This window comes from Nannospalax galili, unplaced genomic scaffold (genome assembly GCF_000622305.1).
Source record: "Nannospalax galili isolate Female #2095 unplaced genomic scaffold, S.galili_v1.0 scaffold305, whole genome shotgun sequence".
NCBI classification, from domain to species: domain Eukaryota; kingdom Metazoa; phylum Chordata; class Mammalia; order Rodentia; family Spalacidae; genus Nannospalax; species Nannospalax galili.
In genome coordinates, this window is record NW_008356258.1 from 5625923 (window position 1) to 5638168 (window position 12246).

The 12246-nt window shown below is 36.1% G+C and overlaps 1 protein-coding gene across 2 annotated transcripts in view; it reads left to right on the plus strand.

Moving 5' to 3' along the window:
* Rbm46 (RNA binding motif protein 46) overlaps nucleotides 1-12246 on the plus strand; it is a 47190-nt gene that overhangs the window by 12887 nt on the left and 22057 nt on the right. For both annotated transcript variants that reach the window (XM_029556749.1, XM_008854292.2), the window contains exons 2-4: nucleotides 3389-3550; nucleotides 4353-4820; nucleotides 5313-6095. In XM_029556749.1, the coding sequence (XP_029412609.1) occupies nucleotides 3400-3550; nucleotides 4353-4820; nucleotides 5313-6095 (1402 nt within the window). In that variant the 5' untranslated portion in view covers nucleotides 3389-3399. The remainder of the gene's footprint in view (nucleotides 1-3388; nucleotides 3551-4352; nucleotides 4821-5312; nucleotides 6096-12246) is intronic.

A 12246-nucleotide genomic window follows, 5' to 3' on the forward strand; every position in this document is an offset into this window, starting at 1 on the left:
TTATACCTTCATTAAGTTTCTTTCCATAACCCCTTGGGTATAGTTGTTTCTTTCTTCAGATCTTTTTATTGCTTCAAGAACTCTCTGAAAGGCTGGTTTTGTGGACATGTATTGTTTCAGCCTATTTATATCATGGAAGATTTTTCTTTCTCCTTCGAATATAATAGACATTTTGGCTAGGTAAATAATCTGGGTTGCCATCTGTGGTCAGTTAAAACTGGAAATACTTTGGTCCAGGCTCTTCTGGCTTTCGTAGTTTGCACTGAAATGTCAGCTCTAATTCTGATGGGTTTTTCCTTTATATGTGACTTGTTGTTTTTCTTTTTCAGCCTTCAGTATTCTCTCTTTGTTCTGTACTTTTAGTGTTTTTACCGTGATGTGCCATGGAGAGTTTCTTTTCTGGTCCTGTCTATTTGGTGTTCTGTGTGCTTCTTGTATTTGTATGGGCATGTCTTTCTTTAATTTGGGGGAATTTTCTTCTACAATCCTGTTGAAGATCTGGTCCATACCATTATGCTGAGATTCTTCTCCTTCCTATATGCCTATGATGTGTTAAGTTTGGTCTTTTTATGGTGTCACACAATTCCTACATACTCTTGTGTTTTCTTAAATTTTTCATAATCTTTGCTTGAGTGGTCTAATTTGTCTACTTTATCTTCCAGTCTTGATATTCTGTTTTCCATTTCATTAATCCTATTGGTGAGGTTTTATCCTGTCATTTCCAATTGGCTTACTGAGTATTTCACTTCTTCATTTCAGCCTGAGTTTTCTTCAATATTTCTAACTCTTTTCTGAATTCATTCAGAAGTTTATCCCTGTCTCCTTTGAGATTTTGATTTCTTCCTGTGTTCTTTAAATTCACCGAATTCTTTTATCATCTTTATAATTGTTCTTTTGAGTTCCATATCCTGTGTTATCTCTAGGGAGTTCTCATTGTACTCCTCTATAGGACTGTTGGTACTTGGGTAGGGATATATTATTTTGGTTTTTCTTGTTATTTTTTCTCTGTGACTTTGACATGTGGATTTCTTTTGTAGTTTCTGGTTCTTGTGTGAGACTCAAGCCTGCCTTTGTTGAGTTTAGCTGCCTCTTTTTGTAAACTTTATGTGCCTTTGTGATTTGCTTGTTGGGCATGAAAAGCTGGTTGGTCTAGGCTTCAGGTTCTCTCTTGATTTTATATTGGAGAGGCCAAATTGCTTTGGTCTTGCCGCTCAGGTTCCCATAGAGGCCCAAGTCGGATGAGGATCAGATGCTCTCAGGCTTTCTCCTGAAGTCTGGATTCCTCCAGGAAAGATGCTGGTCTCAGGAATTTGAGGGCTGGGCTGGCCTGGGAGCAGGGCCCAGGGAAGATGCTGGCCCCCAGGGACGCAAAGGGAGATGAGGACAAGAAGAGGCCTGAGGGCTCCTGGGGACTACAGGGAGGAACTGGGTTGGTCTAGATGCAAAGGATCAGGAAGCAGTGGGGATTCTGGGCAGTCCACAGGTCTGGTGTGTGCCACAACAAGAAATGGGCCAGTGCCCCTGCTAGGAGGAGAGATGGGGTTGGGGAGCTAGAAGGGTGAATGAGGCTAGGGAGGTCAAGGCACAGTGGGTGCAACAAGACTTACCCAGGAAATCTGCTGGCTCCAGGAATCTGTGGGGCTGGGCTGCCTAGTGATGGCAAGGGAGGTAGGGACTAAAGGGATGAATTGGGTTGGTCTGGATGCCAAGGATCAGGAAGCAGTGGGGAGTTTGGGCCAAGAGGTCAGTCCAGAGGTGTGGGGTGCCAGGACAAGTAAAGTGCCAGTCCCCCTGCTAGGAGGAAAGATGGAGTGAGGGAGCTGGGAGGGTGAATGAGGCTTGGGAGTCAAGGCACAGTGGGCCCCCCAGCAGCCAAACTTACCCATGCAAGCTGCTGGCTCTCCACACATTTCTTTTTATTATTCATAAAATAGTTGTGAGAATAGGCAGTTGTTATATTAATATTGCAGATAAAGAAATTGAGATACAGTGTAACTAATTTACAGCTAGTAAGTGAAGAGAAAGTTGTGAATCCAAGCTGTTTGGCTCCAGAGTCCCTCTCAGCTCTGAAACACTAGTGGAGAACTGCAGTGGTAGTTTCCCTTGCTCTAGAGAAAACTCTCTGATGACATCCCCTCCACTCCCACTTATACTAGAAAAGCTACTCTGAAGTGGTGAACTAGTGTTTATAGTTGGTCTGAGTATCTCCTGTATCACACTTACCCCACCTTTGAGAAATGAAGGATGTTTCTAAAATGAAGTGCTGCGTGTGCCAGCAAGCAGTTGTATAAAAAATACTGCCATTCTGGTATTTATCAAAACTAATCTTTATTTGGTACTTACGAAATTTTTTTTTTTGAATTTTTAATAGCCTTTTACAAATACAGTCTTTCAGTCAATATTAAAAGCAATCCTGTGAGAACTTATATCAGTATTCCTGTTTTTAAATGAATGAGGTGTAAAGAAATTAAGTTTTCCAAGGTTGTATATAGCTTGAAAGGCTGAAATTGAGGTGCTCTGGCTCAAAATTTCATATTTCTCCTATCCCAGTACTAACCAAGCCTGACTGCTTAGCCTCCCAGATCAGACAAGATTGGTTGTGTTCAGGGTGTTATACCCTTAGACAAAATTTAATAATTCTAACAGTGCTGTGCCATAGTAACTTGGTTTCCATTTTATAATTAGGATGATTTTATTTGAAGACAAAATAGTTTTCACAAATGCATTTTTCATATTATGAATTTCAATTTTTATACTTATTTATACTGAGATACAAAGTTACAATGTTGAACTTCAGAAAAAACCCAATATGGTAATTAAGTTCATTTTAAAAATTAAAACAGGGCTGGGACGGTAACCCAGTTGGTAAAGTGCTTGCCGTGTAAACATGAGAAACTAAGTTTGATCCTGGTAAAAAAAAAAAACAAAAACCGAATGTGGTGGCATGTACTTGTGATCCCAGCACTGGGGACTCAGAGACAGGCAGCTCCTTGGGCTCACAGGCCAGCAAATCAATCATAATCAGTGAGTTCCAGGCCAAGTGAGAGACCCTGTCTCCAAAAACAAGGTGGAGGGCACCTGAGGAACCTCTGGCTTCCTCATGTGCACATATGGTGGGGACATGCTCGTTCTTCTTCCTTCCACTCTTGCCCTCCTTTCTCACAGCTCAGTCTTTCTAAAGGTGCTGTTCAATTGATGAGCAACACTAAAAGCAGTTTCCAGTTTTTACTATAGGGAAGAGCTTTGGGGAAGATCCTAAAGGGGAACAGTGAAGTGTAATCACCATACCTGTCCGCCACAGGTGTCCTTGGTTTCATTCAATCCAAAAAATGCTCTACAGACTCCTGGTACTCTGCTACAAACTTAAAGTTATTTAACTCTGTTTTAGGAATTGCAGCCATGAATGAAGAAAACATAGATGGAACAAATGGATGCAGTAAAGTTCGAACTGGTACTCAGAATGAAGCTGCACTACTGGCTTTAATGGAAAAGACTGGTTACAACATGGTTCAAGAAAATGGGCAAAGGAAATTTGGGGGTCCTCCTCCAGGTGCGGATTTGTTTGTAGGCATTTAAATCTAGCATAATCATTTACATTAGGTGTGTATCCCCACAATTATCCCAACCAATCTCAGCAGTGACCTTGAAGGGAAAGATGGTACATTTTTAAAAACTTGCTCTTGTTTCAAGAAGTGACTGAGAAATACTTGGTTTGAATTTAGAAAGAAATCAAGATTTAGGGAAACAAGGGAAAGTTTATTCTTGGCACTAAAGGGGAGTCAGTTGGAGAGGAATTTGAAAGCAATGAGTGGAGGAATAGTATTTATGTTACTGTTCTACCAATAGCCTTTGCATTTCCTTTGCTCAAACTTTCAATTGCCTTGAACAATTATTCTTTAAATAAAATTCTGAGCTCTGGTTACTTCAGTGGCTACTTCACTACTCTGCTCCACCCTTTAGTACACTTGAGGCCTATAGGCCTCCATATTCTGTTTTGTTTTTGATTTCTCTTCTTCCCGAATGCCCTTCTCCCACATAATCCATTTACTTCACGGCCTTGTTTCACTCAGGTAATCATTTAAACCTTGTGCTCTGAGATTTTACCTGACTGTGTTGTTGAAGATAATACCTCTTACTTTCTTCACAGTGCTTGATCATTTGCTTACTATCTCTTAGGGCTTTGTTAAAATAAGTTTCACAAGGGAGAGAACTTTATTAGTATATCTCCAGCACCTAGAATAAGGCATGCTGCATAGGAGGCTGGTGGGCAATTTGATGAATGAATAAAAGATTCACTAATCATTTATTGTTTTAGAATTTAATTTTTAAGTGTGTTCATATTCATCTTTCAGGTTGGGAAGGTCCACCTCCACCTAGAGGCTGTGAAGTTTTTGTAGGAAAAATACCTCGTGATATGTATGAAGATGAATTAGTTCCTGTATTTGAAAAAGCAGGGAAGATATATGAATTTCGACTTATGATGGAATTTAGTGGTGAAAATCGAGGTTATGCTTTTGTGATGTATACTACAAAAGAAGAAGCCCAATTAGCCATCAGAATTCTTAATAATTATGAGATTCGGCCAGGGAAGTTTATTGGTGTGTGTGTAAGCTTGGATAATTGCAGGTTATTTATTGGCGCCATTCCCAAAGAAAAGAAAAAAGAAGAAATTTTGGATGAAATGAAGAAAGTTACAGAAGGAGTTGTAGATGTTATTGTTTATCCAAGTGCAACTGATAAGACCAAAAATCGTGGTTTTGCATTTGTGGAATATGAATCTCACAGAGCTGCTGCTATGGCTAGGAGAAAACTAATTCCAGGTAAATTAATCCTCTTGAGGTGATTTTTACACATTAACCCCCATTGTAAATATGGAAAAATAACAGTACATGATATATCATTATTAGCAAAACAAGTGATGCCACTTAGAGAGGAATAAAGAATTGTTTTAGTGAGGAAGTAATGACTATAAAAGACAAACTGTTCCTAACAAAATGAGTTATGTTTACTAATTACTGAATATTGCTTTAACTGAGCTGTTACTGTTTAACAAAAATCCAGAGTATTATTTTCCAATTATCAATCCTCCAAGTTTGTTTGGTGTATTTACTCTTAAATCCTGTCATACATGCTGATTAGTTTTGCTTTGGTACAGACTTTTGTGTGAGTAGGATATAAGTGCTTAGGCAAATACAGTGATACATGTTTGAAAGATAGTTCTGTGTACTTTGGAGAAACAATTTTATGTAGCACTTTATACTTAAATCCTTTGATTTAGCTACCTGCAATCAATTTGCTCACTTTTCTTCTAGGAACATTTCAACTGTGGGGCCATACTATTCAGGTAGATTGGGCTGATCCTGAGAAAGAAGTTGATGAGGAAACCATGCAGAGAGTTAAAGTTCTCTATGTAAGAAATTTAATGATCTCAACGACAGAGGAAACAATTAAAGCAGAATTCAATAAATTCAAGCCTGGAGCAGTTGAACGAGTAAAGAAACTTAGAGATTATGCTTTTGTTCACTTTTTCAACCGAGAAGATGCAGTGGCTGCAATGTCTGTTATGAATGGAAAATGCATCGATGGAGCAGGCATTGAGGTAACACTGGCAAAACCTGTAAATAAAGAAAATACCTGGCGACAGCAGCTTAATGGTCAGATTAGCCCCAATTCTGAAAACCTGCTTGTATATGCTAACAAAGAAGAAAGTCATTCCAAAACTCTAGGCAAGCCACCAGCTCTTCCCACTCGGCTCAATGGTCAGCATAGCCCAAGCCCCCCTGAAATTGAAAGATGCACTTATCCCTTTTATCCTGGGACAAAGCTTACTCCAATTAGTATGTATTCTTTAAAATCCAGTCATTTTAATTCTGCAGTAATGCATCTGGATTATTACTGCAACAAAAATAATTGGGCCCCACCAGAATATTATTTATATTCAACTACCAGCCAGGATGGAAAAGTGCTCTTGGTATATAAGATAGTCATTCCTGCCATCGCAAATGGATCCCAGAGTTACTTCATGCCAGACAAGCTCTGTACTACCCTGGAAGATGCAAAGGAACTTGCAGCCCAATTTACATTGCTTCATTTGGGTAAGTTTAAAGATACTTTAAATATTGAAATTAGAGAATTCTGTGATAGACTATAAAATGCATTTACTTTGAACACTTAACATTAATGATAAGTATTTAAAGTGAATTTTATCTCATTTTTTATGAGATAGGAGCAGGAAGATCACTCAGAAGTTTGAAATCCATAATTTTGTTGAAATGGGGCTTCTTTATAATTTTCCTACATTTAGCTTTTCAGCATTACTTACCTAGAGGGAAGTTCAGTTTTGGTCAATTAATGGAGTTCAGACTCTCTTTCATTATTTTTTTGTAATGAGGATTAAATCATTTGATAAAAATTTTTGTGTAACTTAAGAGATTTGTTAGGCGAACCAGTTTTTAGGACTGTTCTGTATCTTTGGTGAAGTCTACACAAAATTTTTGATGGGAAGGGGTGGAGATTCATAAAATCAAACGTCTCATATGGGTCATGTGTAGACACAGCCTTATGCTCACCAGTCTGGAAATTTGTCATTATTACTCATGAAAGACACAGAGCACATTAAGAGATGTTGAGGATGGTTCTCTTTTCAAATTTTATGCTTTTAAGGAACTAAGCTTTCTTAAATGTTGGAGGGATGATTAAGGATTAGGGCACAGGAAAAATTCACTAACTTTGATATTAAAAATAAAAAGACATCATAATCCCCTGGCATTTATTATGCTAGCCTCTTTGTACACCAGTAAATCGCACATTCTCATGCACCTGTAGGGTTTAGTTGGTGATTACTCTGTGTCCCCAATAATTTTTATCAGAAGAGATTTCTTGAGAATAGAGTCAATTAAAAGGAAAGGCCTCCTAAGAATTATAGTTGCCAACTGTTAGCTTAAAATTGATTTTTATTTGGTTTGAGGGTCATATTACTGATGCTTATATCTATTTATAAAAAGATATTCTCAACATTTTTCAAGAGAAGTAGTCAAAAAGGAAAAGTACTGTCAAAAGGGAAAGTAGCTGGATGTGGTGGTGCCTACCTGTAATCCTAGGATTCAGGAGACAGAGTCAGGAGGGTCACTATAAGTTTAAGACAAGCTTGGTTTACATAGTGAGTTTCTGACTAGCCAGGGCTATATAGAAAGACCATCTGAACCCCTCCCACCAAGAGAAAAAGGAAAGTAACCTTTATATATTCTATGCTGCTTGTCTATCATAGCCACTCCCATGGTATTATGAGTATTTTAAGGGAATTTGGATTTGAAAACTATCAAAATTTGGGGGTGACTATAGAGTGTCCTTGGAAGAAGATTTTCACTAGTGTCTTTTTAAAATAGTTTAGAAATATTTGAGAATTTAGCAATCATCTAAATTCATAAACTCATAGGTAAGGATTTTTTGATGCACAAACAGAAGACTTCCATTTTTTATTTTAATAAAGAGCATTTAAGTTAAAGGATAAAATAAATGGAGAACAAATGATTTTACTTATAGTTCTTAAAGAAAAATAGTAAAGTACTCTTTTTCCAGTGGCAAATAGGTAGTTTCCGATGAGATTTTCCCATACCACTTATGTGTCTGAATCACCTTGGTGATGCTGAAACAGTTTTATTTCAAGTTTTGCTTACAGCAAACATGACTGTTTTAGTCTGTTTTACAGCAGACTTTTATGTAGACTGTTTTTACCCACCTGATCATTATAGATTACATACAAAGCCAAAACCTTTCCTTAATAACCCTTTAAACTCCCCTGTGAAGAAGCATTTAACTTCAGTCCTAGGGCTGTAGTTCATTATTACTGACCTAAGAAAAGAAAAAACATTCCCAATTTGTTTTAGGGATGCAATTAGATATGTTTAACCTTTTGACATTGTGGCACAACATTGTCATATAGAGTTCACGCTTGAGAACTGCACAATCAGTTACAAAATTGCAAAACAAATCTCATGTTTAGAGTAGTTTTATAGTTTTGTGTTGGAATGCATTCATAGCCACACTAGAGTACATGCATTCCACGAGTAGGACGCACCTGATAAGGGTGCATGCAGATTGCCTTAGTCAACTTATTTTAGATATTTTAAATCCTGTATTGGAGCTTCTTTGAATGAAAAAATTTGAGCAGTTTATATTTTGTATATTTTCTCTGTTTCTATTCATCACTAGGGAGAATATAAATAGTAGCTAAATACAAAGAAAAAAAAAACCTGGGGACTGGGATGTAATGTAGCCCTAGCAAGTGCTCGGCCCTGTGTTCAGTCCTTATCCTCTGCCCCCAAATAGATTAAATGCTACAGCTTATTTGGGCATAGCACATCAGACTAGATGCCTTGAATAGAGAGTAACACACACACAAAAAAAATTGACTAGAAATGTGCTTGACTAGAAATTAATTGGAGGCTGTTAAAATATTGTTTAGGCAACTGAGGAATAGGAGAGGGAGGGAATTCAAGGAAGCAGAGAAGCCCAAGATCAGGAATTTAAGAAATTTTGATCAGAAAACAAGTGTGATACCTTTAAGAATCATTAAAGCCAGGTCAAGAGCCATGTATAGAGAGGAGGCTTTGTGTTGCTAAATGGGAGGTTGAGGGTAGATTGAATACTGCTGGTAGCAATGTTCTAGCTTATTTTCTTTCCTGTAATAATATTGGATCTTCTAATGACAGATCTTAAAGTGTTGATATCTTTTAGGCACATCTCTCCTGTAGGTAAAGATTGTAGAGTTTTATGGGATAATTCATGCTTGGGGTCAGTTGAGTGTAGGGTGAGTTCTTAAAGGACACACTAGCATATTGTTCTATCTTGCTAAGTCTTTGAAACATTGATTATTATTATTTTTTTCCTGAGGTTTTGGGAGGTTGTCTGCTTAAGAGTTCTGCAAACAGACTTCTCTAAGTATTACATCATCTTTTGGTTATATATATTTATTATTTTTATTTTATGTGTATGAGTGTATTGCCTGCATGTATGTGAGTGCACCTGTGTTGTGCAATGCTGCGGAGGTCAGAAGAGGGTGTCGGACTCCCCTGGAACTGGAGTTAAGGACGGTTCATAGCCGCCATGTGGGTGCTGGGAATTGAATCTGGGTCTTCTGCAAGAGCAGTCAGTGCTCTTAACCACTGTGCCGTCTCTCCTGTCCCCTTTTGGTTATATATTTTTTAAAGAAGAATTTCATAAATGAATTTTGTGACTAGTAAATTAAATTTAAAGATATTTTCTTTGGTTATAGTAATTTTACCTGAAAAATTTTTGCTTTGGTACTCTATGAACCCTATCATTTTTGTGGTTCTTTTTAACCATTATTATCCAGTTTCACTTTATGGTCCTTTTCTTTGTAAACAATGACAGTGTTATGCCAGCTCTTTACCACCAAGCTATTCCCCAACCTGACCTTGATGATCTTTGATTATTTTTATGCACTAAAACAATCAGCTATTTTGGATCTCTTGAAGAATATACTCTTAATACCACATAATTTTGGATTTTGATGTCCTCATTTTTCAAGTTAAAAACGTGAAGAGGATAGAAAAGTTGTTGCATACCTAAATGGCCATCTTTGTGTTTTGAAGAAAAAAATAAGAGTCCCTAAGGGATGATAGACATCTTAAATGAAGATTAGAAATCAGCTCAGTTACTTCTAGTGACTCTTGATTTAAAGTACCTTATAATCAATTTAAAATATATGGTTTTGTTCCATCTAATGAAAACTGTATTTTAATTAAAATATCTATAATAGAAAGAAGACTGAAAGCTGCGGTTAATGCCAGAATTGAACTCTCTTTCTTCAGAATTAGAGATTATCTTCATTATTTCAGAATTAACCTTCCCTATCTCATCCATCCAGCAGAATAAGCAGTGCTTATTTTTAGGAACCTGAAATAAGGAGGATATACGCAGTGAGTTTATACAAGACAGAATCTTGCTATATTTGCCCAAACTGGCTTTGAACTTGACATCTTCCTGACTCAGCCTCCTGAAATCAGTAAATTCAGTGAGTAGAATGCAGACTTGGTTAGGAGAGATAAGTTCTATACTCAGTGTTTGATAAATAGGAGACATTTTAGATTATTCAGTATCACTTCTTTATAAATGTCTTTTCTGTTTCATAATTTTGTGTTTGTTTAGTAATGAGCCACTATTAGTGTGAATAATCCAGCCTTTCCTGAATGTTTGAACATATTTTGAGTATGGGCATTTCAGTATTGCCTTTGCTTTTTTAGATATTTAGACTTTTTCTTGAAAAAAGTCTTAGAGAATTTCAAGTGGAAGGAGAGAGTCTGCGTATGTGTTGATGTGAGTTGAACTTCTAAATAATTAACAATTGTAGGGAAGGCATCTCTTCTTGTTTCTGTATGTAATTCTGATACCAGTAGTAGTTTTTTGCTTGTATGACCACCTAATATGAAAACAGGGATGAGACTCTCTAACAGACTAGCTTGTGTAACTGATTTAATTTCATCTGAGTTGTGTACTGTTCTTTCCATGACCAGTGAAGCTTTAATTCAAGACAGGTCTCTTTTATGTATTTCTTATGTCCTAAATATACTTTTCCAAGCATTTGGTGGTTAAAGGTACACAAAACATTTTTTCCCTTAAGGAATCAGAGTCTAAGGGAGAAGACATAAGCACAAAATCTGTGCATATGCTGTTTTGGGAAGTCAAGGGAAGGGTGCGCCTTCCCCTGATCTCACTTCTAAATCTTAAGTTTGTGGGCACAGCGAACTTCAAAATGAATAGTTTCCTGTTGGAAAAATAGCATGGTGGTGGATTGAGGGCAAGCAGTCCTGATAGTGTTTACTTTGATGATTTCTGGGTGATTTTAAAGAGAAGAATTGAAGAAATTGAAAAGATGTGGTCATTAGTGAACTGAGCTTTCATTAGTTTTCTGTTTAAAACTGTAGTATTTTCAGTACAACTAAGAGACTGTACTTGCTTTTCCTCTGAGCAAGTAATTTTTCTAGACAATCTGTTCTGATTTGTGTGGATTATTTTATGTGAAATGCTCATGTTTTTAGCCTTGCTACTTTTTTTAGTGTTTTAACTTGTAACTGATAGTTTTCCTTCTTGTATTTTATTTGAAATGATATAAGATTTTAATTTTTTCCTAGTCATTGAATAGGATTTAGTGAATGTTTTGCTTTCCCCTTAATATTTAAATTTGAATTTGGTTTCTGCTATGCCTTAGAGTTTCAGTTAAAAGTTATGAAATAAATACCAAGGTAAAAGCATCACTGTTGTGAGAAGTTTTTATCTGAAAGATAATTTGTACTTTTTTTCTCATGAGTTATTTCCAGATTGACGGGCAGAGTGCAAAAATAAAAGCAGAATTTTAGATTTAGAAAATTTGTCAATAAATTGCTTTGAAATGAAGAAAAACTTCCTAGTTTTTTGATTAAAATAATTTTAATATAAAATAATGGTTATATTACAGTGGAAGTTTTAATTATAAACAGAAGAAAATATTTTGAGACAGGTATACCTTCTAGATTTAAGTATAGATATTTCAAACTATCTCAAGCTGATATTTAAAAGAATAAAACAAATTGTCAAATTTACTTTAAAATTCATCTAGTTACATGAGAAGTAGGCATCAGTATCAACATTTTACACATTCATTTTCACATGACCAAATGATAAGACCAAAATTCCATTAACTCAACTATGTGTTTTTGACCCTTGGAAAGGGTTTTTGAAAATTTATTTAAAAATATTCCTAGTGGAATTTTTCTTTAAGACTCATTGATGAAGGCCTAGTATCATAATTTTCATCTTGCTTACTTACTAGTAATTATACTAATTAATGGGCCACGAATACTATGATGTTAATATGAATGAAGCAGCTTAATAGAGCACTAAAATCAAGCACAAGAATCTAGCAATGTGATCTCTGAGTGGGAAATGAGTGATATTCCTTCTCTTAGACTTCTAAAATATCAGGGTTATTTGGTGAGCTCTAAGGATTCTTTTAGCTCACAAATATATAGTTTTGTTACTAAAGTACATGTTTAGGTATCTGCATAGGACCAAAAACAATACTTTAAAATACTTATATCTATCAGTATATTTGAGTTTTGATAATTTAAAACCATGAATTTCTTTTCTTAGAATTAACCTTTTATCAGTGTACTATTTCTTTCTTTATAGAATTCAAAGCTTATGTATATCTTTTTTTTTTTTTGAGACAGACTGATTGTGTATCAC